The sequence below is a fragment of the Ursus americanus genome, chromosome 13 (assembly GCF_024610735.1).
Source record: "Ursus americanus isolate L20-20 chromosome 13, mUrsAme1.1.p, whole genome shotgun sequence".
NCBI classification, from domain to species: domain Eukaryota; kingdom Metazoa; phylum Chordata; class Mammalia; order Carnivora; family Ursidae; genus Ursus; species Ursus americanus.
In genome coordinates this window covers 70,141,397-70,167,581 of record NC_142139.1, presented here as the reverse complement: position 1 = coordinate 70,167,581, position 26,185 = coordinate 70,141,397, and the positions used below count along the sequence as shown (strand labels likewise).

The 26,185-nt window shown below is 48.1% G+C and overlaps 1 protein-coding gene across 3 annotated transcripts in view; it reads left to right on the top strand.

Moving 5' to 3' along the window:
- SLC39A14 (solute carrier family 39 member 14) overlaps positions 1-23,661 on the top strand; it is a 45,423-nt gene extending 21,762 nt beyond the window's left edge. The window contains exons 1-9 of one of the 3 annotated variants that reach the window (XM_045774016.2): positions 3,566-3,678; positions 8,293-8,570; positions 10,545-10,731; positions 13,613-13,782; positions 15,732-15,854; positions 16,618-16,806; positions 16,933-17,140; positions 18,310-18,494; positions 20,513-23,661. In XM_045774016.2, the coding sequence (XP_045629972.1) occupies positions 8,307-8,570; positions 10,545-10,731; positions 13,613-13,782; positions 15,732-15,854; positions 16,618-16,806; positions 16,933-17,140; positions 18,310-18,494; positions 20,513-20,659 (1,473 nt within the window). In that variant the 5' untranslated portion in view covers positions 3,566-3,678; positions 8,293-8,306 and the 3' untranslated portion in view covers positions 20,660-23,661. Of the gene's footprint in view, positions 1-3,565; positions 3,679-8,292; positions 8,571-10,544; positions 10,732-11,459; positions 11,630-13,612; positions 13,783-15,731; positions 15,855-16,617; positions 16,807-16,932; positions 17,141-18,309; positions 18,495-20,512 lie in introns of those variants that run through there. The other 2 variants (XM_045774014.2, XM_045774015.2) reach the window with 2 other exon arrangements.
- Positions 23,662-26,185: the final 2,524 nt, after the last annotated feature.

The window sequence follows — 26,185 nt, the reverse complement described above, 5'->3', positions numbered from 1 at the left end:
GTCCTTACTAGATTTGTGTGACATCTCAGCTGGGAACAATGTCTCCGGCTCTTCTCTCTCTCTCTCTCTCTCTCTCTCTCTCTCAAGCACTGTTGGAATTTCTTCTGGTACTGAATTTACTCTGGGGAAGATGAGGGCAGCCTGAATTTTCTGCCACTTAAGATAAGTTTTAATATGTTTCACAATTTTTGTAATAAAGTATTCTGGAGGAAAAAGTTCCTTTGCGATGCCTGAAAACATCTTTCAAGTTCAGCATTCAGTCTTCAGGTTCTGTTGCTCCTTTCGTTTCAGGGAAATCTTGTGTCCTTTATCTTTGAACATACCTCATAGTCCAGTCTTGTTCTCTAGTTTAGGAACGCCAGTTATCCTGTGTTTGGTGTCTTTGTCTTCTCATTACATTTTTTTTTTAAGTTTATTTTTTTAGTAATCTCTACACCCAACCTGGGGCTTGAACTCACGACCCTGAGACCAAGAGTGGCAGGCTGCACCCACTGAGCCAGCCAGGCATCCCTCATTACGGGTTTGTTTGTTTTAAGAATTTATTTATTTATTTTGAGAGGGAGAGCACGAGCAGCGGGAGGGGCAGAGGGAGAGGGAGAAGCAGGCTCCCTACTGAGCAGGGAGCCTGACGGGAGGCTCTCCTGTGCTCTCATGTGCGGCCTTTAGGCTCGATCCCAGGACTGAGATCACGACCTGAGCTGAAGGCAGATGGTTAACTGACTGAGCCGCCCAGGCGCCCCCTCATTGCATGTTCTAATCTGTCTTTTCCATCTACACTCACTGTGGTTATCTCAGACCCTCCTTTGTCATTATTTCTATTTTAAATTACGGGCAGAAATTTGTTCTCTGTTCATTATAATTTATTTATTGGTTCTTTAGTGATGTTGTTTTGTTCCTTTTTTAGGAAGCCTACATCCCTTTGACCTCATTTTGTTTTGTAATTTCATCTTTGGGCTCTGGTTTTATTGCATTAATGTCCTAATTACGTTATTCTGCAGTTAGGTGAAGCGGTTGGGAAGAATTGCGTCTCTGGAGTTATGTTTTACTTTGGGTTGACATCTCTGTCTTCTGCACGGTTTGCCGGCTGTTCTCACCGTCTTCACGCGAGTGCTGTTGGGCGCTGTCGGCTCTAAGATAAGACCTGTTTTCTGGAGCCCGCACCAGTGTGAGTGCGGGGCCGGGCTGGAAGAGATGGCTCTGTCCCAGGTTCTGGGTGTGGGTAGCAGCCCCTGTGGGGGGCTCAGCCCACAGATCTAGGAGGTGTGTCCCACTTCTGTTGGAGGGGGAGGAATACTCACTGGAAGTGGATCATTTCCCCAGTTCAGTCTGTGGCCGTGGAGCCCCAGTTTCCCTCAGAGGACAGTCACTCATTGTTCTTGTTCCAGTGTCACCTGTTTGTTTGCCCAGCAGCTTTGCCCACTACTCCTTAATTGAGAGGAAAAAGAATTGGTGGCTGTGTACCTCTGCAGATTTGGGGGAGGTCAGTGAGAATTCTGGCTCCGCCCTCCTCTCCTCACTCTGGCTGTGAGGGCTGGGCCTGGCCTAGGAGATGAGCCATGGGGGGTGCCTCCTGCATTTCTTAATCTGCCTCTGGTTTTGAAGTTACTATATTACAGTATGCCCCTCTCCTTGTTTGCTTGCTGGTGGTACCTTTTTTTTGGCTAATGTTTTACTCAAATGTTAATGATTAAGGGAAGGGAAATTGTGAATACCATTTCAGTTCTCCATCTAAACTCAGAAATCTTTATTTCGTATAATGTTTCAACATACTTTATCTTTCTTAATACTCAGAAAACTCTGCAGGTTTCTTTTCCTCTTTCTGAATTAAGGAAACAGACGTAATGAGGTCAGTGCGTTGCGTGGAGTCGCTGCAAATTGGCCGTCTCACACCAGGTCTGGTGGTCCTTCTGCTGCCAAAGCCAGCACTTCCTTTGGTACTTGGACCCAGGGTTCTTGATTCCTCGAGACCTTCCCCCCTCTCCCCTCCTCCTGGCTTTGTCTTTGTCTTGCAAGTTTCAGGGTTTTGTAGTGGAGGCCAGGAATGTTGCCCCCTTGACTTCCCTGGAGCCATCTGCTTTTGTTTACCCCTCAGTTGTTAAGCCTTAGTGGGGAGTGTCCCCTGGGGAGACCGTCCTATTGGGCTGACCGGGTCCCAGTGTTAGAATGGGCGGGGATGGAGACTGGAGCAAGACCAGTCTGTTGGAAGGTGTTCTACAGAAGTGAACTCTTGACCAGGAAAGAACCCCCAGAGGGATGGGGAATTGCCTTGTGGTTAGTTGGGGCAATGGTGCTCACAGCCCTGGAGCCCTAGATGTCTTGAGGTCACAGGTACCTCAGAGAGCCCCTGCTGTCTGTCCCCAAGAGGAACATAAGAGAACTGGACACCTCTTTTGACATCCTTTGGATTTTAGGTGGGGAAGAAGACAGTTGAAAGGAAAGCTTAAGGTGGTTCACTGAGGCCTGTCAGTAGTGAGGCCAACGGCTCTGGGAGTCATCATGCTGATCACGGTGGCCTCTCCAACCCCCACCCCCGCTCCACACTCCTCTTCCACCTCTCCAGCCCCACGGTCATTCTTGCTTGCTTGCTTTGGTAGGGACAGTCAGCCTTTTCTCAATTTTAAGTAAAGTGCTTTATAAAAACCCAGTTGAGACTTCCCTTGCCCTGACTGCTATCCTTCAACTTGCAGCTGACTAATGGCTCAGCTTGAGTTCTAGCTTTATATCAAATGCATTGTACTCCCATATAACCCATCCTTTGAGGGGGCACAGAATAGGCCCAGGTAGGTGTGCTTACAAACATCTTTCATCCGTTTCCTGTGGCTTACCAGTGGGCTTGGAAATAGTTGTCTCTGAAGCATTGGGTCTTGCCTGTTTCATCCCTCAGCTCAGAGGGGCCTGAGAATGAGCATGGTCGGCCACCTGGCCAGCTGGTGGTCAGGGAGGGGAGTGGATGTTTGGAGGCCTGGCCGCTACCACACCCATTGGGTCCAGAGGTCCAGCATCTGGATTGAGTAAGCATCTGGAAGAGTTGCTGCTTCGTCACCATGGAGAGAAGTCTGTGTTTGCCCCTCTCTGATAGGGGAGGTGGGCATAGAAAACTGGCAGTGTGGTAGACAGAGCAGTGACACCATGTCCCCGGCCCAGACGTGCCATTTGTAGGATGAGATACTTCTGAACCAAGTGAAGGGATGGCAGGCAGGTGAGATTCTGATTTAGGAGCCCCCAAGATGCTACGGAGACCTGAAGTTTCACAGAGGGTCTGAAAGCAAGCGTCTCTCACTGACTTTCTCTTGGGTTTTTTACTTCCCCCTAGGAGGGCTGGGTCTGGCGCCTTGGAGGCAGACCTAAAGGCACTAAAATAATTTACTTATTTGAACCCAGGCCAAGTGAACAAAGGAGTGGAGAGACTCCAACTTCTCTTGAGTGGGAGAGCCTGGTCCTCTGAGCCAAGAGCACATTCGAACCTTTGTCTCTTTCCAGCTAGTTTTCATGTCCTGCCCTGCGTGCTTCTCTTACTACTTCTGGAAGGTGTCCTTGAGGGCAGCTGGCTTGGCTCCCTGGAAGGACTGCTGGGGCCCGCCCATTTCCCCAGCCGTAATAGTTGGGGCTTCGTCCTGCTGCCGGACCCATACCTTGAGGACCCCTGCTCAGCTTCGCCGTCCAGCTGCATCGAGAGCTGTATGTGTTTTCTTCCTCTCCTTTCTTTCCTCCAAAGAATCTCTTGTAAACTTTTTTATTTTTTGTAAACTTTTATAAAGCTTTTTTTCCCTAAGAATAACTGGTAGCTAAAGAAAAAAGAAATCTCCCTTGGAGCAGAAAGCTCCCCTTTTGTGTCTGCCAAAAGGCCAGGGTTACTTGGATTTGAAGTGTCTTCAGCAGCTCTAAGATCCCTGGACCAGGACTTCTTCCTGCCCTGCAGTAGTTTTTAGGTGCTCTGGGGGGTGGGTCATGTCCTGACTGTTGGGTCAGGCAGTGGGTTTCCCCTCCCTGAATCTACTCTCGCACTTGAGGAGGCTGGACCAGCCACACGGAGGGGCCACGGGGCCCCTGGGTTGGCAAAGACCACATGCTTTGTAAATGCTGACTTTGACACGAATGCCCATCCAGGTAAAGCCGCAAAAGGTCTGTGGGGTGTCTCACACTTGGAGTGATTTTGGGTTGGTTCTGAATGTTTTGAGGTTGCTGCAGATAAATTTGAGAAATATAGCTGAAGTGGGAACCGTTGTTTGTTTTATTAAGAAGGCACCCTGTAACACAGCCTGGCCTCTAAGGTGTACCTGGGGGGTGCCCTGCACAGGTCTTCAGTGCATGTTATGCCTGGATTTGGGGTGCTTGTTGGGGCTGATAGAAATTGGGAAGAGCTGAGTCGCTTAGCTGGCTTAGGCGGTAGTGCGTGCAATTCTTGATCATGGGTTGTGTGGTTGAGCCCCACGTTGGGTGTAGAGATTACTTTTTTAAAAAAAAATCTTCAAAAAAAAAACAAAAACAACACCTGGGAAGACCTGCCTAGAGACCTGCAGGGTTTTGCAGACCTCCTTGGGGAGCCAGGGTCTGTATTTTATGTCTCCATACAGAAGGGAAGTGGTTCAGAGTGTGCTGACTTTCCTTTCATTCAGACCTGGCTTCAGTTCATGAAGAATTTAATTTCTAGCTTCACTACTTGACTTGTTGGCTATGGATCACGTTTCCTAATTTCCGAAATGGGGTTTCCTCATCTCTTAGGTGAGGGTAAGCATTCCAGCTTCTCTTCAAGGAATCCATGACTGTCAGGTGCTTCGCAGGGTTGGCACTGGTGATGCCAGCTGCTGTCCTCCTCATCTCTCTGCCCTCCTTGGCTGAATCCACACAGCCTTCCTCTCCTTCACTCTGACAGTACAACACATGGCTCAGACCGGTGACAGGGTGGTCAGATAGAGGACTATTTTCTTGGTACAATGGATTTTAGCCACTTGGGCCTAAGATCCCTCCTGCTCACTATATTAACTTCTGGTTCTCAGTGTAGATTTGAGAGTTGCAGTCTCAAAGTAACGCTTTACAAACCGCCATTTGTGCTGATGACTAATCCACCCTTTGTGTGACTCAAAGTACATTCCATTGAAGACTTGAGATTTTCTGTCCCCAGATTCTATGCATGGCCCATGTGTGGAAGCTAAAGCCTGGAATGTCCCCTGGTATATTTGTCGTGGGGGACTTATGTGATGTGTGTGCTATAGGCCTACAGCAAGTTAGCCACGGGGGTATTCCTGATAGTTCCAGTAGCAGCTCAGTATCTGGGCTGGGAGGGAGTCAAAGTGGAGGAACCCTGCTGATTATAATCCCATTATAACATTTGGTTGAGTGCTTTCTATAGGTCAGGCACTTGGTGACTTACGGTAGCTCATGTCATTAAATTTGCAGAGTAATCCAGTGAGGTGTATACCCGTTTTATAGATGGGAATACCGAGGTAGAGAGCCTAAGTAACTTGCCTAAGGTCACTTATCTGGCCAGCAGTGACACAGAAATTCAAGCCAAGGGGCGCCTGGGTGGCTCAGTCGTTAAGCGTCTGCCTTCGGCTCAGGGTGTGATCCGGGGGACCTGGGCTCCCCGCTTAGCAGGAGGCCTGCTTCTTCTCTCCCACTCCCCCTGCTTGTGTTCCCTCTCTCGCTGGCTCTCTCTCTCTCTCTCTGTCAAATAAATAAATAAAATCTTAAAAAAAAAAAAAAGAAAGAAAGAAAGAAAGAAAAAGAAATTCAAGCCTGGTCTTTCTCACACTAAAGGCCAGGGTAAGCTGCATCACTATTCCTCTTTTTTTTTTTTAAGATTTTATTTTTTTTTTTGAATAATCTCCACCCAACTTGGGGCTCGATCTCACAGCCCCGAGATCCAGAGTTGTGGGCTCCACCAGCTGAGTCAGCTGGGCACCCCTGCATCACTACTGTGAGTGACTCTAGAATGTGGACCCTGGTTAAATATCTTGCTCAAGGTTGCACTGCTTGTAAGTGGCAGAACCAGGATGCAAACAAGCCTGCTGGTAAGCACTCTGTTCTAACTCCTCTGCCTTAGCAAAGGCCCAGAGGTGGAGTGACCCCCTGTGGGGCGGGCCGGAGCCCTGGGAAACGCCTGCAGTGATTGGGTTCCTGGGTCTAGTTGAAATAGGCTCATTCCCGCCCTCCCCCACCCAGCCTGGTGTTTATTTCCCTAATTAAATTATAACTATACTGAGGGAAATGATTAACGAAAGAAAATCATCATCAGCCCTGCTATCTCTGAGACCTGTATTTCCCTGTTCCTTCTCACTTCCTAACTTTGTTACATAATCATTCTGCTTTCCTTAACATTAAACTCCATTTTTATAGCTGCATACTAGTCAATGAAATTGATATAATTTGCCTGACCATAACTTTCTGCCTTTAGCCTTTTTTATTTTGGGGTTGCTTCTGTTCGTACAAATTCTAAAAGTAGATGTAATAGTTCAAAGGACTGAAACGCTTTTATTATCACAACTTTTCAAGAGTCTGGTTATATCTAGCCACCAGCATTATCTTACCCTGTTGTCACGCCTCACTAACATTTGGTTTTGTATTTTTTTTAAATCTGTTTTGCTGTTTTAATAAGCAATATAGCACCATCCATCTTTTAAGTTTGTATTCCTTTTTTTAATTGAAGTATAGTTGACATGGTTTATAGTAGTTTCAGGTGTAGAACACAGAGATTCGACATTTATATGCGTTATACACTCACCACGATAAGTGCATTCACCACCTGTGGCCACACCAACTTATTACAGTGGTGTTGACTGTGTTTCCTGTGTTGCGCTTTTCATCCCTGTGTCTTATTTTTTTTTTTAAAGGTTTTATTTATTTATTTGACAGAGAAAAGACAGCCAGTGAGAGAGGGAACACAAGCAGGGGGAGTGGGAGAGGAAGAAGCAGGCTCCCAGTGGAGGAGCCCAATGCGGGGCTTGATCCCAGAACACTGGGATCACGCCCTGAGCCGAAGGCAGCCGCTTAACGACTGAGCCACCCAGGCGCCCCCCTGTGTCTTATTTTATAGCGGGAAGTCTGCACCTCTCAATCCCCTTGACCCATTTTGCCCATCCCCTGACCCCTTTAAGTGTATTCTTAACAAACCAGAGAGTCCAAGTATTTTTTCATTTTTGTTCTCTAATTTAGGTAGTATAGAAATAAACCTTTGTCATGTTTGATGGTGTACTTTTTCCCAGTCTATCTTTTCCCCTCTTTTAGTTGTAGTTTTGTTTTTGTTTTTGGTGTGTGTTTTTTGTTTTTTATTTATTTATTTATTTTTGAAGATCTTATTTATTCATTTGAGAGAGAGAGAGCACAAGCAGGGGGAGAGGGAGAGGGAGGGGGAGAAGCAGACTCCCCACTGAGCTGGGAGCCTGGCCTGGGGCTCAATCCCAGGACCTGGAGATCATGACCCAAGCTAAAGGCAGACGCTCAACCATCTGAGCCACCCAGGCGCCCCTTTGTTTGTTTCTTAAAGATTTGATTTATTTATTTCAGAGAGAGAAAGTGTGCACATGCAAGGGAGCACAAGCATGAGCAGGGGGAGGGGCTGAGGGAGACTCAGCTGAGCAGGGAGCCAGGCCTCCATCCCCCGACCCTGGGATCATGACCTGAGCCGAAGGCAGACGCTTAACCGCTTAACTGACTGAGCCAGCCAGTCACCCCTGTTTTTGTTTGTTTTTAAGGCAACTTTTTATTCTGGAGCATTTCCAACACACAGAAGTATAATAGTATAGGTGTGCCTGGCTGGGTCAGTCGGCGGAGCATGGGACTCTCGATCTCAGAGTTGTTAAGTTCAAGCCCCACGTTGTGTGTAGAGCTTACTTTAAAAAGAATGGACTAGTATAATAAATTCCCATTCACCCATCAAGCATTTTCATGAGTTCCTAACTCATGCCTGGTCTTGTCTGTCTATGGTCCCAATGCAAATACCCCCTCTTTTGTTATTTTGAAGCAAATTCCAGATGAGATATCGTTTAATCTGTGATTATTTCAGTGTCACTAAAAGATAGAGACTCTTTAACCATAATCACAGTTGTTTTACTTTTTAATTTTTAAATTTAGTCAAATCTGTTGAATTTGTCCTTTCATTATTTTTTTATTCCATGCTTTGAAAAGAAGGGTTTTTCTCAAAAGCTTGGCAGAGGCGTTAGAGAAGGGTGAAGAGTCAGAGGGGAGAGGAGGCTGTCTGGAGCGAGGCTGCCAGGTCCCGTGCGTCTGGTGGGGAAGCTGGAGGAGAGGGTGGGTTTCTGGAGCCTCTCACTCACCTGCTTTTCCTTCTTGCAGGCATATTTGATACCATGACGCTGCTCCACCTAGCCTTCTCTAACTGCTTCCTGTTGACCTGGGTCAGCTTATGGAGTGCTGTTCCTGAAGCTCACGCCGTGTCCACGGGGACGTCAGGCATCAGCGCGGCCTTTTTCCTGCAGGACCTCCTGCATCGCTACGGGGAGGGTGACAGCCTCACCCTGCAGCAGCTGAAGGCCCTGCTCAACCACCTGGATGTGGGCGTGGGCCGGGACAATGTCACCCAGCCCGTGCATGGACAGAGGAACCTCTCGACGGTAAGGCTCTCAGCTCTGCTGAGCACTGTCTGCCCTCTGAGGGGTCACAGTCTAGTCAGGCATGGGGAGCCCAAGCAACTTGGGGCAGGCGAGCCGTGATGGCAGAGTAGAGGGGCCAAGTCTTCTTCCCCTGTTGTCTGGGTCCCCAGCAGCGCCTCCTGTCCTCCCACATGGCTGTTTTGAAGCCCTGACTGGAGAGAGCAGTCAGCGGGGATTTTCAGCCCTCCACGGGCTTCTTCCCAGCTGCTCTGGGATCACCTGCGGGCAAGCCAGAGCTCCCAGGACAGCTGGCATGTCTCACAGGGTTTACAGGTTATAAAGCCCTTTGCCTGCAGTCACAGGCGAGCCTCACTCCCTCCAGGTGTAGGTGGAAAGTCTATTTAGAAGGAAATGCCAAGGGTCCCACAGTGAGTTCCTGGACAGTGCAGGACTAAGACTGACTAAGTCCTTTGGCTTCTGGTTCTTTGTTCTTCCATGTCATCTTGGCTAATCATAGTTTGAGGCTATTTGTGGCAGCCAAGTGTAAGTCAGCCAGCAATGTCTTTATATATCTGCTTTGTTCCCTGTGCTGAGTGCTGCGAGAAATAGAGAAAAATGAGTCATGGTGAAGAGTTTGCTGTCAAGATGGAGAGCTTACCCAACTGAGGACACAGTTATCTGATAATAAAGTGGAGTGTTAGGGGCACCTGGGTGGCTCAGTCGGTTGAGCATCCAACTCTTGCTTTCTGCTTAGGTCATGATCTTGGGGTTGTGGGAGGGGCCATGGGCTTGAGCCCTGCTTTGGGCTCCATGCTTGGTGGGGAGTCTATTGAGATTCTCCTCCTCTCTGCCCCCCTCCCCGCTCACTCACTCTCTCGTTCTCTCTCTCTAAAATGAATAAATCTTTTTTAAAAAATGAAGTGTTACATGCTGTGGGTTGGACAGTCTTCATAGGGTTCAGAGACGAGGGAGGAGTGAGGTGTCTGCTTGAGTAAGCAAGGAAGGTTTGTGGGATAGGTGTCCAGGGACTTCATCTTGAAGGATGTAAAGGTCATGTGGCCAAGGGACCGGGCAGCCTGGATGCAGAGCCACAGGTGTGCGGTAATGTCGGAGTTGGGGAGAAGGCTGCCCTCACAGGCTCATGCAGAGTGACCCCAGAGGGCCTCCTGGCACAGCGGCAGTATCTCGGGGTCGCTGAAGTCCAGCTCTCTGCTTTGTAGGCCCAGAAACTCTCACTTGTCAGCACACCCGAAGGGCTGTTAGAGACTGACCCATGTTAAACCAACCCAGATAAAGACTGATGTGTAAGTGTCTGAAGTATAATTAGAAGTAAAACTGCGGTGTTTCATAAGAACGGTATGTGAGAACCACTGACCTAACGCCTCCCACGAGGACTGAGCGTTCACGTCCTCTACCGGCCCTTACATGCTCCACGGTAGACTGAATCTTTAGATTTTCCTTCCTTCCTCGCCTAATCTCTGTCAACGCACTCTTCAGCCTGGGGTCAATACTGCATACATGGTCATGGGGACTGATGTTCCTCTTTGGGTGCCAGAGCTCAGTAGCTCTGGAGAAGTATCTGGAATATGCATGTAATATACTGACTCCTCAGGCTGTTGTGATGTGCAGGTAGATTTGGTATCTGCATGAAGCTGTATCTTCAGGTATGCAAATAGAGTCGTGTTTTCCAAAACCACACCCTGGTCACAAAGACTGGAATTCAGTTGTTCGCAGACCTTCTGGGCAGCCAGGTACTAATGGGTGTGTGTAAGGTGTGTGACTGCACTGGGTGACTGATCGCTGAGATTATTTATCAGTTTTCCAGGTTTAGCGACCACCTTGCTCTGATCCCTAGAGATGAGTCTACAGACCCCCCAGAATTTGGACAGGTTCCATCTTTGTTTTCTCCTCTTGAAAGCCTGAGTCGGTTGCTGCAAGGGTTGAGATGTGATTTTGGGTTCTGAGAGGCTTCCTTCCTCTCCCCCTTTGTCTCAGTGCTTTAGTTCTGGAGACCTCTTTGCTGCCCACAACTTGAGCAACCAGTCACGGATTGGAAGGATTGAGCTCCAGGAGTTCTGCCCTACCATCCTCCAGCAGCTGGATTCCCGAGCCTGCTCCTCTGAGAACCAGGAGAACGAGGAGGATGAGCAGACGGAAGAGGGAAAGCCAAGCGCCATCGAAGGTGAGCAGGGACAGGGACGCTGGGGCCAGTGCTGTTCGGAAGATATAACCAGTGAGCAGCTCATCAACACCGGGGGAGTGGATTAGAGGGGTGACGACGCTGGTGTTTTCCGACTACACGACTGTTCTGGTGTATTGTGGGACTGGGTGGCGTGGCTGGTGAGCTCAGTGCTGGGCTTTTGGACCAGCCCGTGGATGTGTTTGGGGTGGGTTTTTTTTGGCCTCTTTTTCATTTTTGTTCTCATTTATCTGCAAGGGACTAATGCCTCGGTGTTTCAGTTTGGCTGCCCTTGGCTCCCTTCCTCCTTTCCCCCGCCCTGCCCAGTACCTGTGCCCCAGCCACCAGGGACTGCCCATGGCTGAGTGTCCGTGACTCCCGCGGGCCTGCAGTGCCCTTCTGAAAAACCGCTGCCCACCCCTTGGTACCTAGCATGTGCGGCCTGCGTGATGCTCGTTGTTTCCTGTTGTCATCACTCCCCCCTGGTTTTTAAACTTTCCTGTTGTTTTCACCTGCCTCTCTGTCGAAAAGGTAAGCTTCTTTTGGTAGCAACTTCACTGTGTTGTTTGCAGGCTTCCCCACAGCACCCAGCCAGAGATGGACTCCAGTCGGTACTGCCGGGTTGGTGTTCTCTGCCCTGATCGTAGCTGAAGTCCGAACGGGCCACCCCAGGCAGCAAAACACCCCACCCTCAGTAATGGAGGCCCTCGTCTGTTCTTGTTCCTCCACAGTGTGGGGCTTTGGCTTCCTCAGTGTCTCACTGATTAACCTGGCCTCTCTCCTGGGAGTCCTCGTCCTGCCGTGCACGGAGAAAGCCTTTTTCAGCCGTGTGCTCACATACTTCATCGCCCTGTCCATTGGAACGCTGCTCTCTAACGCGCTCTTCCAGCTCATCCCAGAGGTGCAGTAGAACAGAACTCGTGCGTCCTCTTTCCCCGGCGGCTGGCCGCTGCGCCGCCCCCACCCATGTCCCGAGGCACCTGACAGCTGCCACCTGGAAAATTCACTTCTCCCTCATAGCAGGGGGCACAAATATGACTTCTAACTCTGGATCTCAAGGGTCTTCTCTTGCTCCTGGGGCACCCAGGTTGGCCTGTGGCCTCTTCAGGTGATGTCAGATGCAAGGCTCTCCCCATTTGCCCTCCCTGTCGCAGATCTCTTAGCCTCCCTTCCCCAGTCCCTGCCTCCCCAGAGCCCTGCTTGCAGGGCTCAGGAGCAGCGCTGCAGCTGATGGTTGCTGTCCAAGCCCTGGTACTCCATCCCCGCCCTGTTAGAAGCAGAGGCCCTGGCAGTACTCAGGTGTGGCCACCAGAGATCACCCATCTGGAAGGAGGTGGAAGGAAAAGAGACTACCAACTGATTGATAGAATTAGGCTCAAAAGCAAGAGATCCTTTTTTTTCAAGTAGGCCATAATTCGTAGCATAGAGAGCCAAACAGAACAAAAACTATTTAACAAAAACAAACGAAACTAAAATTCCAAGACAAAGGAAAGGGCACCTACCTTGCATCTTGACTTTTTCCTGGGATAGGACTGACTGCCTGGTGCCCTTACTTGACTGTTTTGAAATATTTGTTAATTTTGCTTTTTGATTGTGACCACTGAGGAGCTAAAAAAATAAGACCCAAGTTGATGGTCGTCCCACTTTGTCAGCTCACACAGGGCTGTGCCCATGCAGTAGGGGTGACTTGTGTGTGGACCTCCTTTGGGAACGGAGGCGGCTGCCTTTCATAAAAAGAGCCCATGTCAGTGGCTGCCCAGCCTTTCCCAGTCGAAAGACTCTTACCCAGAAGAGATGTCGATGAGGTGCCCAGGCCTTGCCTGTTCCTTCTAAATGAGAAACGAAATCTGGTTTAAGAGGAACCATCTCAATGTTATCTCAAAATCCCACATGAATCTAACAAGCACTTCTCACGGAGGCCTCATCTTGGGCCTTTTTTTTCTTCAGCTCCAGAAATTGAGTTTATTAATTCTTTAAAGATTCGAAATAAAATGCCGTATTGCCTGTTGAATGGAAACATAATAATTGTACGTTCTCCGCCCCTGTGACTCACAGGGGCGTGCCTTGTCCTGGCTCCATTTCATCCTACCTGGAGTGTGGGACCCTGGGAAATGACAGAGGAAATATTTTTTTGTGACAAGGTGACCTTGGAACTCTGTCCTCTATGCTGGAGCACTCTCAGAGCAAATGGAAACAAACTTGGGAGAAAAAAAAACAAAACAAAAAACCCTGAGAAGTTAAGAAACTGAATTTGATGGGCCTTGAGTTTGGCTGTTCTCCCTCCCGCTGCCCTGCACATCTGACTGTGTTGAATCTTGCACCAACCAGGCCGAGTCCAGGTGGTACTGTGTGTGTCTATACAGTGTGGTCTGGATGGGAAAAGCAAACACGGCAGCACAATGAGCTTTCTCTGTCCCCTTGATCTTGTTTCCTATTAAAGGCAGAGCCCTTGAGTCTAAAGTCTGCCGTGGGCAGCCTGTGGATAGGCATGAGCACACCTCTGCTGTGTGACGAGGTGCGCCCCGCCCTGTAGCCACACCAGCTGGCAGGTGCGCTGCCAGGTGTCCCTCGGGCCACCAAAGGCAACAACTGGGGCAGGAGCCATGGGGTTCCAAGGCCACCTTGAATTCCTCCTCATTTCTTCTGAACTGATTGAAGGAAATTTCATCAGACTTGAATCACTAACAAATTTTCTGTTTCTCTCTCCCTCCCTACTTGTCTCTCTGATTTTTCTTTTTTGTTTCCTTTTTAATATCCACCCAAACCTCCCTCGTTGCCTCCCCGTCCTTTCCACCCCATGTTTCCCCTAAATGGTGGTTGCTGTGAAATGGGGCACTTGCCCTTCTCCCTGTCCTGGGTGGGGCTGGCTCTCCCCCAACGGCAGTGTGGGGATATGGTCTCCTCTGTGTGACCGTCATCTCCCTCTGCTCCCTCATGGGGGCCAGCGTGGTGCCCTTCATGAAGAAGACTTTTTACAAGAGGCTGCTGCTCTACTTCATAGCTCTGGCGATTGGAACCCTCTACTCCAACGCCCTCTTCCAGCTCATCCCCGAGGTATGACAAGCCAGGGCTTTCTCACACAGGAGCATGCCAGTCTCTGGGGGTGGGACTGCAGGGCACAGCGGGAGAACCCTCCACTTCGACACAAGGCATACATAGGAAGGAGGTTCTTTTCTTTTGGAAAATAAAGCTGAGATTGAGTCATGAGTGAGGAGAGGCCACATAGCATAGGTTTGGGAACTGGGTTGGGATCCCAGCTCCACCTTCGACAAGTTTCAGTGACCTTGGGCAAATCACTGAACCTCTCTGTGCTTCTGTTTCCTCCTGTAAAATGGGGGAGATGATGGTGTTGTGAGGGCTGCGTGAGTTGATACTTGTAAAGCCCTGGGTGCCCAGTACACGCTCTCTAACTGCTGGGTGAAAGGATGGAGTGTAGTTAGAACACTTGATGGCTCCCAATTTGGAGCTTGCGGCACACACAGCAAAAACAACAGAATCCATAGGTCTCAATAAAAAGATCTGTTCTCTGCAGTAGGTTGTCTTGGGGCAAAGTAATCTAAATAAGACAGCCTGGTTCCACATACGCGGACGGCACCTTTGTCCCATTGCCTAGGTTAACGACAAAATCTCCATAGAACGGGAGTAGCTTAGTGTTTGTCAAGTCTGGCACGCAGCCTTGGAGAAGCTTCATCTGAATTGGTTTAATCCCTGCAGTGGTCCCACTCATGACAGTAAGCAGGAGGCGTCTCCTTGTAGGTGGTCTGACAGGCCTGGGCATAGCCAGAGTTGAAGCACAAAGATGATGCTTACGTTTTCTAAGATGTAGTTTGGTGTCTTCTTAGTGGATTCATAGATCAACTGATGTCCAGAGAACAAGTAATGTTTTACCCATTTAACAGAAAACAAGAGCACATATGCCGGGTTTCATAACGCCTAGCGCCATGCTTTTGTACTCTGCCATCCTTTGTGGCTTTTTGTGGAGAACTTAGTTAGTTGACGGTTTCACTCCACTCTTCTTAAGATGATTTGTCTCTCCTGGAAAGACGGCCTGTATGTGTCATTTCTACTCTAGAACTTGACCTTTACATCTCTGAGGAAACTATACAAGCAAGTAGAGATGCAATTTGCCCGTTTAAAACAGAAAGAAAAAATACTCTCCTTTCAAGTAGCCCAGAGTTCCTGGTACTTAGGACCACTTTCATCTTTGCCCTGTTCATGAGAAGGCTGATTTATTCAAGAGGCTTGTTTCCTGTCAGAAGATGGAGCAGGTCACCGGCCAGTTTCCCAAGGCCTCACCACAAGTCAGGAGCAGGAGTGTGGAATTCTCCTGATTCCTGCTCCAGTCCTCTTCCCAGTAGATTCTTTTTTTCCCCCCAGGATCAGTGAAGTTTCCAGAAATAGCCCAAAACAAACCCCCACCCCCAAATTGACATGTGCAGTAGCACAGTCTGCTTTCTTGGCTTTGTGGTCACCGGGAGGTCTGTGGTCAGGAAGATGCCGCAATTCTTACTTTTTAACTGGGGAATGGATTTCCCATTTTAGAAAGTGTAATTATACCATCTCTCTTTGTGTTTATAGGCAGATCAGCCAGGGACATCAGGTAACGATGAAAATAAACATAAGCGTCTTCTTAAGTATGGAGTTTGTGGGCAGATTCTGCCCTTGGAGCAAAGCACCAGGAAAAATGAAGACAGAGTCTTTACTAAAAGTAGAAAACCATATCCAAGGCTGTTCTTCCTGAGAGTAAAATTCTAAAGAGGATTTATCTTTTGCATCAGAAAATAAGCTAGAGAGAACCTTACAGGCCTGATGATGCGGCATGAGGGCAAGTCAGGGGTTCAGTTTTGCTGGAAAGGGAAGGAAGTGGTAGGTGGCAGAGCTTATCCCAGTGAGTACGTCTCTTTCCTTTCCTAGAATCAAGGAAGTGGTTAAGAGATGAGAGGGGACCCGTAAAGATTTTTTTTTAATTTTCTTAAACTCATTTTGTTTTCCTGGGTCCACAGGCTTTTGGCTTCAACCCTCTGGAAGATTATTATGTCTCCAAGTCTGCAGTGGTGTTTGGGGGCTTTTATCTTTTCTTTTTCACAGAGAAGATCTTGAAGATGCTTCTTAAGCAGAAAAATGAGGTGAGGCCTAATTGTTGGGAAAGGCGGTGCTTCTAGGGAAAGCATCCATCCTAGAAACCTTTGTGTGTCTCGGTAGTGGGGTTATCTGAGCACCGGTGCAGTGAACTTACCTGCTGTTCCCACTTCCCACCCACCACCCCCGCTGTGGACAGATTTCAGGAGTAGATCTCCCATGTCACCTCACGAGGACGTTAGCAAAGGGTGAGGACAGACCAGAAACCAGATCCGGCCTGTGTGCCTTTTGCTAGGCAGCAATTTCTCCTCTTGTTTCATTAGAGATCAGTTCTTTAATATACCTTTTGTACCTGTAAGAGGTGAGGGAGGGGCTCGATACATAGAGTCATTGGGTGGGAAGTACCACCACAAAGAAGCTGGATGCCCACTGCAGTAGAGCTCCGAAAAGGTGTCTTTGGTGCCTGGCATGCAGTTATCCTCTAAACAGCTGCTGAATGGACTCAGATTAGCCATTGCAAAGGAGCAGCTCTAAGCCTTCCCGGCAGGGCCGCCTCGCTGGAAGGAGTGTTGGCCCTGAGGTCATCACTGCTTTGATTTCTGTCCTTCACCAAGCCCTTCCATTCACCTTGGCTCAGCTTTCTACAACAGCTTTCCCTAGTTTTCTGTGTGTATTGCCTGTTTGTGTTTTCTCTGATGGTGGGAATGAGGAGGTCTTCCCAGTGCTGGGAGCACCCTCCCCGAGTGAGTGCTCAGGAAGCTTGGTGGTTCGGGTGAGTGTCATGCTGATCCCTCCTGGTGGTCCCTCCAGCATCATCATGGACATAGCCATTATGCCTCTGAGACGCTTCCTTCCAAGAAGGACCAGGAGGAGGGGGTGACTGAGAAGCTGCAGAATGGGGATCTGGACCACATGATTCCTCAGCACTGCAGCAGCGAGCTGGATGGGAAGGCCCCTGTGATGGATGAGAAGGTCATCGTGGGCTCACTGTCCGTCCAGGTCAGTGGGCCATCTGCTGTTGGGTGGGAGCCTTTAACTGGTAGGGGCCTTGATGGCTCAGGTCTACCTTGAAGGTCCATCCTCCACTCTTTGACTTGGGGGCCATGGCGGTGAACTCTCTTGTAGGACCTGCAGGCTTCCCAGAGTGCCTGTTACTGGCTGAAAGGCGTCCGCTACTCTCATATCGGCACTCTGGCCTGGATGATCACCCTGAGTGACGGCCTCCACAATTTCATCGATGGCTTGGCTATCGGTGCCTCCTTCACCGTGTCTGTTTTCCAAGGCATCAGTACCTCAGTGGCCATTCTCTGTGAGGAGTTCCCACATGAGCTGGGTAAGTGTGCTGGCACTGCGCCATCCCCGGTCCACCTGCGCTGCCTTGGTTGTTGGCACAACCCCTTCCTACGCCTGGCCCCCTCCCCCCCCAGACTTCAGAATGTTATTGTGATTAACACATTCTGTGTGCTCTGTGAAATCTAACCACTAATTCTTAACAGTCGAATTAATAATTAAAATTGATCATTGAAAATGATGGAGATTTTTTAAGATTTTATTTATTAATTTTAGAAAGAGAGTGCTGGGGGTGGGGGAGCAGAGGGAGAGGGAGAGGGAGACAAGCAGAGCTCAACACGGGGCTGGATCCCAGGACCCCGAGATCATGACCTGAGCCAAAATCAGGAGTTGGTCGCTTAACCAACTGAGCCATCTAAGCACCCCGGGAATGATGGAGATTTTCATAGGGGTGTTTCCCTGTAGCCCCATATCCTGTGGCTCAGTTTCCTCACCTCTAAAATGGGGTTAATAATAATGCTTCGTAGCTTTTTCATGAGAATTAAAGGAACAAAAACTGAAAAGGACTTGCTATGTGCCATACAGTATTCTAAGTGTTCAGTATAGGTTCTCTCTCTCTCCCTTTTTTTTTAAGGTTATCTCTTACATCCTATTAATCTTCCAAAAGTTGAGATGTCTGTTAGAGGTCAGGTGGGTGGAAGAAGTAGACGAACCAGGAGTTAGGAGGTCCTTAGTTTTATCAGAGCAAGAGTGTGAAAGGCCCAGACTGCCGAGGCCAAGAGACTCAAGGTCAAGTCCTGGCTTTGCCTATTTACTGGCTTGTGACTTTGGGCAAATTATTTAACTTCTCTCAGTCTCACTTCTGTTTCCTGAAAATACCATTCAGTGTAGTTGTGAGGAAAGAAGCTCCTTCTATTTCATCATCCATCAAAAGAGCAGTGAGGCTATTGCTAGTGGCTTATCTGCGTTGAAAATCTTGTGCGTTATTTTCAGCCTCAGGCTGGAAATTCAGGGCTAGTTTTGTACATGAGACAGCTCCTAGACGTAAAGAGGAAGGGAGCCTTAGACTTGTCATTGTGATCTCAGGTCTGAGGCTGTCCCGATTGTTCACCCAGAGGTTGTGCGTAGTGGAAGCAGTTTGTCCTTGCGATGTTTTCTGTCTGTGACTCGCGTAACTCTTCCACGCCCTTCCCTCTTGTTGTCCCGCCTTAGGAGACTTTGTCATCCTGCTCAACGCCGGGATGAGTATCCAGCAGGCTCTCTTCTTCAACTTCCTTTCTGCCTGCTGCTGTTACGTGGGCCTGGCCTTTGGCATCCTGGCTGGCAGCCACTTCTCTGCCAACTGGATCTTTGCACTGGCTGGAGGAATGTTCTTGTATATTGCTCTGGCTGATATGGTAAGTCTCCCACAGTTCATGCCATGTAGGCAAAGTGGGACTGGGTTATTCATTGAACGGGAGGAACTGAGAGGACATGAGTTAGTTTGTTTTTAATAACAGCTTTATTGAGGAATCACATACCACACAATTCATGTATTTAAGTGTATAGTTCAGTGCTTTTTTAAAAGATTGCTCTTTTTTTTTTTTTTTCATTTGAGACAGAGCAAGAGAGAGAGCATGAGTAGGGGAGAGAGGCAGAGGGAGAAGGAAAAGCAGACTCCCCGCTATGCCGGGAGCCCCACTCAGGGCTCAAACCCAGGACCTGGAGATCATGACCTGAACCAAAGGCAGACACTTAACCATCTGAGCCACTGAGGCATCCCCCAGTTCAGTGCTTTTTAAGAGGACATTAGATTTTAAAGGACAAAAAACTTACCAGCATGTGTTATTAAAGAAAAGGATTAACCTCAGCTCTCCAAAGTCCTCCCTTAAATACTTCAGTATTACAGGATAGATGCGTATAAAGAGAAGGAAGGAGGGAAAGGAAACGAACGTTGAATATACAATTTTATGTTTAGATCTCCTTTTTTACTTAATATATCCTAGACATTTTTCATGTTGCATACTCTTTAGAAGCATCCTTTTCAATGGCAGTATGATTTGGTGAGAGGATGTAGCTTATCCAGAACTCGAATTGCTGGCTCAAAAAGGATGCATTGAGGTTTGAGGCTTGTAACAGGTGTTGCTGTTCTCGGCGGCATCTGGCAGCGCTCGTGGTCTCATACCTGCTAACGTTTCGTGTAACCCTTCTACGTAGCTTCGAGTTGGCTAATGAAACACCCGATTGGTTACATCTTTTGAAGAACAGGGTGATTTCTTTTCTTGTTTGTTGGCATGACATGTTCTCTGGCATGTTCACAGGAATGATCTCCCGTATCCTTTGGAAATAATACTTTTGATGCAATGGTGAGAGTGCTGACCACCATGACCCCTCCTCACTCCCTGGAAACATTTTAGATTCTCTCCTCCTGTGGGGGAGTGCTCCCAGGGTGAGGGTAGTCTTCTGCTTGCATTACTCGAATTCGGAGCTGTGCTCATGGTCATCCACCTTGCTGGCCCGCAGCTGGGCTTGAGTCACAGCGATGTCTTAGCTCCAGGCTCTGGCTCCTACATAGTGGCTCATTTCCCAAAGACGGGGCAGCGGCGTTTTGGTAACAACAACAAAAAAATCTTCTGAAGTGTTTTTCAAGTCCACAAAAAACCAGTTGATTTTTATCAGAGCAGTTATTTTTAGCTAGCATCTACACCTATCCAGGGCTCCGTGCACGGATAAATACTTGTTTACCTCTCTTAGTTGAAAAGTAGCCGTAGCCACCTTGGACCACAGCTGGTAAGGCTATTGCTGCTGATTGTCATTGTGAACGAGTTCTGTCTAATATACATATATGTTAATTATATTGTCTCTCTAGAACGATTATAGCATAATGATCTATACCATTACGTTGTAACCCTATATTATACGGTGATTATTGTGTTCAAGTTCTAATCTAAATGTGCTTAGGACAACTATCATATGATTTCTCTCATCTATGGAACATAAGAACTAGGAAGATCGGTAGGGGAAGAAAGGGATAAAGAAAGGGGGGGTAATCAGAAGGGGGAGTGAAGCATGGGAGACTATGGACTCTGAGAAACAAACTGAGGGCCTTAGAGGGGAGGGGGGTGGGGGAATGGGATAGGCTGGTGATGGGTAGTAAGGAGGGCACGTGTTGCATGGTGCACTGGGTGTTATACGCAACTAATGAATCATCGAGCCTTACATCAGAAACCAGGGATGTACTGTATGGCGACTAACATAATGTAATAAAAAAACATTTAAAAAATAAATAAATAAATTTAAAAAAATAAAATAAATGTGCTTAGGGCTAGGTGTTATAATGATGATTCAGTGTGACCCGTCTCTCTCACTGAAGTGTCCTACACTGCCCAGGTTGAAAAAGGAACTGCAGCTGTCTGGTTTTTCTCCTCTTTCTCAGTTCCCTGAGATGAATGAGGTGTGCCAAGAGGATGAAAGGAACGGCAGTGTCTTGATCCCCTTTGTCATCCAGAACCTGGGCCTCTTGACTGGCTTTACCATCATGCTGGTCCTCACTATGTATTCAGGACAGATCCAGATTGGGTAGGGCCCTGCCAGGAGCCGGCGGGATTGGAAGTTGGCCCTCCGCCGCCTGGTCCCTGGCCCGAGGACTCGACACCCACGACGCACCTCTGAAGAGGCGGTTGTATTAAAAACTGTGACATGGACTGTACTGCATTCAGATGTCAGCTGTTTTTACACACGCTCTGTCCTAGGAATAAGCTGTCCTGGCAACCAGGCTCTAGGTAGTGCCTCCCTCCCGTCCCCCTTCTTTCTCAGAGTAACCCTGCAACTGCAATGCGGCTTCCTTAGCGGGCAAGCCTCACTTCTTCTCTGGCTACCCTGGCCTCTTTCTCTTTAAACCAGCACCGAGAGATTTTGCGTCCTTGCCCTACAATGCAAAAATACTGCCGGTGCCATGACTTGGCTAGCAGTATCAGGAGGTGAGTCTGTTGTTTCAGGACCCATGAATCTAAATGTGTGTCCTGGACCTCAGGATGACCCATTTTGAAATAAATTCACCTATTTTTCCAGAGAAAAAGTACAGGAAACAAGAATCCCTCCTATTTTTTCAAAGTCTGTCCAGTTGCCTGTTTTCTCAAAGAGAACTGAAAGTTGGAACACATCTGTAGGGCAGGAGAGGCGGTGAGGATCACCCCGGGGGGGCGGGGGGGTAGAAGTGCTGGATGATGATGTGGCTGCAGCTGGTGTGTGGTGGCCTCACGTGTGAGCCGGCGCTCCCCGCCGGTGGACTGCTCACTCTACACGGTCAGTTGCCTGGACCACCTCCCCTTCTTTCACATTCACACTGACAGAACGGAAGGCGGAGAATGGAGACCTGCAAGAAATCAGTCGGTTTTGCTGTGATTTCCACCTCCCCTTCCTCCCCTCTCCCATCTCCCGAGAGACTTTTTATCTGCGTCCCTAGAAGCACATTTACAGTCTCGTATCAGAGGGGAGACTGCACAAATTCCCCCCCCCCCCCCCGGCCAGCACTTCTGCCGCAAAGTGGCGCACTTCCTCGAAGAGTTCGGTGCGGTTCAGGCCCTTCTTAGGCACAGGTGGTCGGAAACGGACTCAGTGCAGGTGCAGTGTAGGAATTAATTGCATAAACAAAAGTACGAGTGATGGAAGTCTGAGATGGAAGATGGGCACTGCAGTGCTTGCTGAACAGGGGCTTCCTGATGAGACGCTGAGTGGGTTTTAGGTTCCCCTTCCTCCCTCACCCCAAGTGAGAAAGGGCGAATCCTGTACTGAATTGACCGTTAGTTGCTCTGACCCACTTCAGAGGCTGGGTTGATAGACTTGGCTGTGAGACCGTAGGCCAGCCCCAGGCACTGTGGAGCCCTCTCCTCAGAACGCTGGCTTCAGGGGAGCTCATCTCCAGGTTCACTAGGTGAATTGATTTATTATTATCATATTGATAATGTGAGATTCTTTAGCCACTTTGGGGAGCCAGTCTCTCCAGAAGCCTTTCTTCGTGGTGCCCACAGTTGCAGCCCAGGGGCTATGTTCACTAGCTGATTTGTGTGCGTGACCGACGAGTGCTGGTCATGGCCAACACCTGTGAGTTTTTCTGTTCTCACACAGGAAGACTTTCCACTGTACAGTAATTAAAAGCCATGTCTATTTTGTGTTTTGGGTTTTTTTTTTTCTTCTTGGGAAATGGCCCTCAAACCAGGAATAGTCTTGAAAAGAGTATGAGCAGGAAAACTGCTGGCGATGCTTCATAAGTTTTTCTCCTTCTCTTGCCTGTTGACTTGGATGGATTTGAGAATGGGCTGAGAAGAAGGAAAACTTGAGTTCTCAAGATTCTAGAGTAAATATCAGGACTGACTCCTGATAGGATTATGGTCCAATTTTACCAAAGAACCAATTCCTTGAATGTTGGAATCTAACTTTTTATATTATCATTATTTTTATTGTCATTACTGTTTTAAAACAGTTCTTTGTCTTTTCTGTTTTATTTTTCTCAGTGTCTGACATTGCTTTCGGGAGCTAGTAGCAAATAACACTCGAACCTTGAGACTTTACCGAGACTTCTCTTTCCCTGATTCACATGGCTATGTGAAATTTATAATTTTAGCATTCCCTGTAGACCTGCCATTCCTTCCAATACCATTCTTAGAGTAGAATACTAAGTTAGAGTTAGTGGGTCCTAGCTTTAGGAGAAGAGCTTGAAAATGTAATTGTTATCAAATTTAAAAAGTATGGAGTACTAGGGTGCTGTCCCTTTTCATGCACACCTGTATTGACTTAAGAACTTTCCTTTCATAGACAGCTGCCTCAAAGGGAAATTCTCTTTAAACCGTAATTGGTCCACAGGCCAGTCCCGGCTGGAACTTGGTTGGGGTGGAGGCACGCGAGTAGTACAGCTGAGTGTCTGTTGCCACTGGCGGCAGATTGGCCTCATGCATTGAACATGTGGCGATTCCCTTTTGGCTTTTCAGTATTGGATTTGCTGTTTTAAGCACTGGTACATATTAGAAGTCTGAGGCGTAGCAAGTTTTGAGAACTTGTTCACCCCTGGTATTAGCATCTTCCACATCTTTCCCCAGGCGACCAGCTCCTAACCTTAACGAGGAAAGCATAGGTCACGTGCAAGAGCAGTGACCCAGGAGCGGGGGTTCCGCTGCTTTTTACTCTTGCCCTGGTGGGCAGGTTGCCTTCTGTCCTTGCCCCCAGAGGCAGTTAGTATCTTTTGTGTCTAGTGTGGGGCTTTCCCTCGTTGGTCCTTCACCCTGGGTTTAAAAGAGAAGGCATCTCTGTTTGGGTATCCTAGGACCTGTCTTTAGTAAGTCCTCTTCCAAAGAGATGGTAGTATTCTGGAAGTCTGCTTAAAAACAAAAAGCTGTTTGAGTTTTGCAAAAGAGAGAGGTTAGATTTTGTTGTTCATCTTTCCTTTTACAGTTCTGCAGTTCCATCACAGTATTTTTTTAAATAACTCAGGTGTTATGAGGATCAATTAGAAAAGAAAATAACTTATGTGGATGGTAAATGTTTTATTTGTAAGATTCTATAAATAAAGCTATATTCTGTATTGCTGAATCCCAAGTGTGATCTTTTACAGGAATGCGGGTGTAATGGAGCCTGGGGAACACAAGGTGGCGATAGTGTCACACTGACGTCTAAAGCTGTTTTCCTGCTGTCGGAGAGGGGATTTTAGGCGGAGCCTTCCATATCATAACCTGCTCACTTTAAAATGACTTAGGGGCACCTGGCTGGCTCAGTTGTTGGAAAATGCGACTCTTCATCTCAGGGTTGTGGGTTTGAGCCCCACGTTGGGGGTAGAGATTACTTCATTTTAAAAAATGAAAAGAAAATGATTTCCACACACACACGACACACACACAGTCGGTGATGTTGCACACTGCAAGAACCTATCACGCTGTTCTCCCTGAATGAAACTCGTGGAGTATGCTCCGTTCCTTTGAACCACATCTCCTGTATGTCTTAAAGGGGGAAATCCTGTCAGGAGACCTAAAGTTTTAAACCTGTTCTTAGTTCGATTTAGTCCCAGGGCCAGGGGTCAGTTGCTTTTCTTCCACAACAAAATGAGCAGTAAGGGAAAGGAATTGATGTGATCTTATCACTACTCTAGCGATTCCCAAATGCTTTTCCGCTCAGTCCTTCCGTTATTTAGAACTCAAGAAGAGTATGTCAAGTAGCTCATACCGGTCTTCTAAAGTGCGTTAACTAGCTGCTGTGTGGGGCTACCATCCGCCGGAGTTCCCAGAACGACTGTCAGCCGGTTCTCTGGCGCGTGCCGCCCGTGGAGAGCCTCCCCGGGTTGGCGTCGGCACCTCCCTGCCCGACCGTCAGGTCCCGGACTTGCGCAGTAATCTGCCTTCATACGCTGAGTTCCTCCTGGACGGAGGCCGTATCTGGCTTCTTGCTGGGATTTCAGCACCTGCCGCCCAGGAGGAATGAATGAAGAAAAGCAAATGAAATGCCTCAAAGGTCTGCGAAAACAATCCTTTGCCACTGGCAACTGTTTGGGGTTTTTCTGTCTTTGGTGTTGGTTTTGCTTATGGCTGGCTACCTGGCTCTCCTTTACTTAAGATTTCATTGTTTAAAGTAATCTCTGCCCAATGTGGGGCTCAAACTCACGACTGCTGAGCCAACTGGGTGCCCCTGGTCCTCCTTCATTTGGAAGCAAGTTTGAGAGTTGAATTTGTGGCGCATGTAGAACAGAGCTAAGCAAAGTAAACAAGTCCTTCAGGAGGTTAAGACTAAGATCTTAGCCCATTCTTTGTAATGCTCGTAACCGGGTGGGCCACTTAGGACGTTTTGGTGGAAGGTGAATGCCCTTCTCCTATCACCTTGCTTCAAAAAGCAGACTTATCATTCAATGATGCTGAGATCTGATTTGAGCAAAACCCCTTTCAAGAAATAATAAAGACATGGACAACGGGCTTTTGATTTGTGGGAAAATAACATGTTCAGTTTTTTTTTTCTTTTAAGATTTTATTTGTAAGTAATCTCTACACCCACCATGGGGTCAAACCCACAACCCCAAGATCAAGAGTCACATGCTCCACCAACTGAGTCAGCAAGGCGTCCCATCCTAATGCTCGTGTATGTTATTATTACTTTTAAAAGATTTTACTAGGGACGCCTGGGTGGCTCAGTCGGTTAAGCGACTGCCTTCGGCTCAGGTCATGATCCCAGGGTTCTGGGATCGAGCCCCACATCGGGCTCCCTGCTCAGCAAGAAGCCTGTTTCTCCCTCTCTCTGTGCCTCCTCCAGCTTGTGTTCTCTCACTTGCTCATTCTCTATCTCTCAAATAAATAGATTAAAAAACCCTTAAAAATTAAAAAAAAAAATAAAAGATTTTACTAATCTGAGAGGGAGTATAAGCAGGGGGAGGGGCAGAGGGAGAGGGACAAGCAGACGCCCTGCTGAGTGTGGAGCCTGACGGGGATCAACCCCAGGACACTGAGATCATGACTTGAGCTGAAATCAAGTGTTCTGACCCCGGCAGTCAAAAAGTCAAAAGGCAGATCCACTGGGATCTGGGTTTTTTTTTCCTGTGGTTTGCTTATAGTTTTTTGGAACACAAAGAATAAACTCAGGCAATAATCCATATGGGTTTTTACAGATATTACACACGTCATAGAAAGTTCATCAGGCAATTCCTAGTGGCGATCCCTGACAAGACCTCTTTTGATGAAGTAATGGTAAATATGAAATGTGCTCTTAAAATATGTATTGTCCTGCATTTGGCTTTGTGGGTGTGTACACATTTAATATGAGAAGTGGGGTATTGCCATCTCTGTCAGTGTGTATGGAGTGGTAGGAGGACGACTGGAGGGACTTAAGCCCTAGAGTAAGAGGCAGACTGGCCCTGGGCTGGCGGGAGAGATGGGGTTAGGGGAAGCTCTGCGCGGGTCCTCGGACCACAGTCCAGGCCCACTCAGTGACCAAAGCAAGAATCGGATACAAAAATTGCAGCCCTGGCGTTGGGAGGGGGAGAGTGAAGGCAGCAGGCATGCCCGCAGCCCACATTCAGTGCCGCCAGGTCTGACCCCACGTCCTGGCCAGACCCTCTTCACTGATCACCCTTATATCC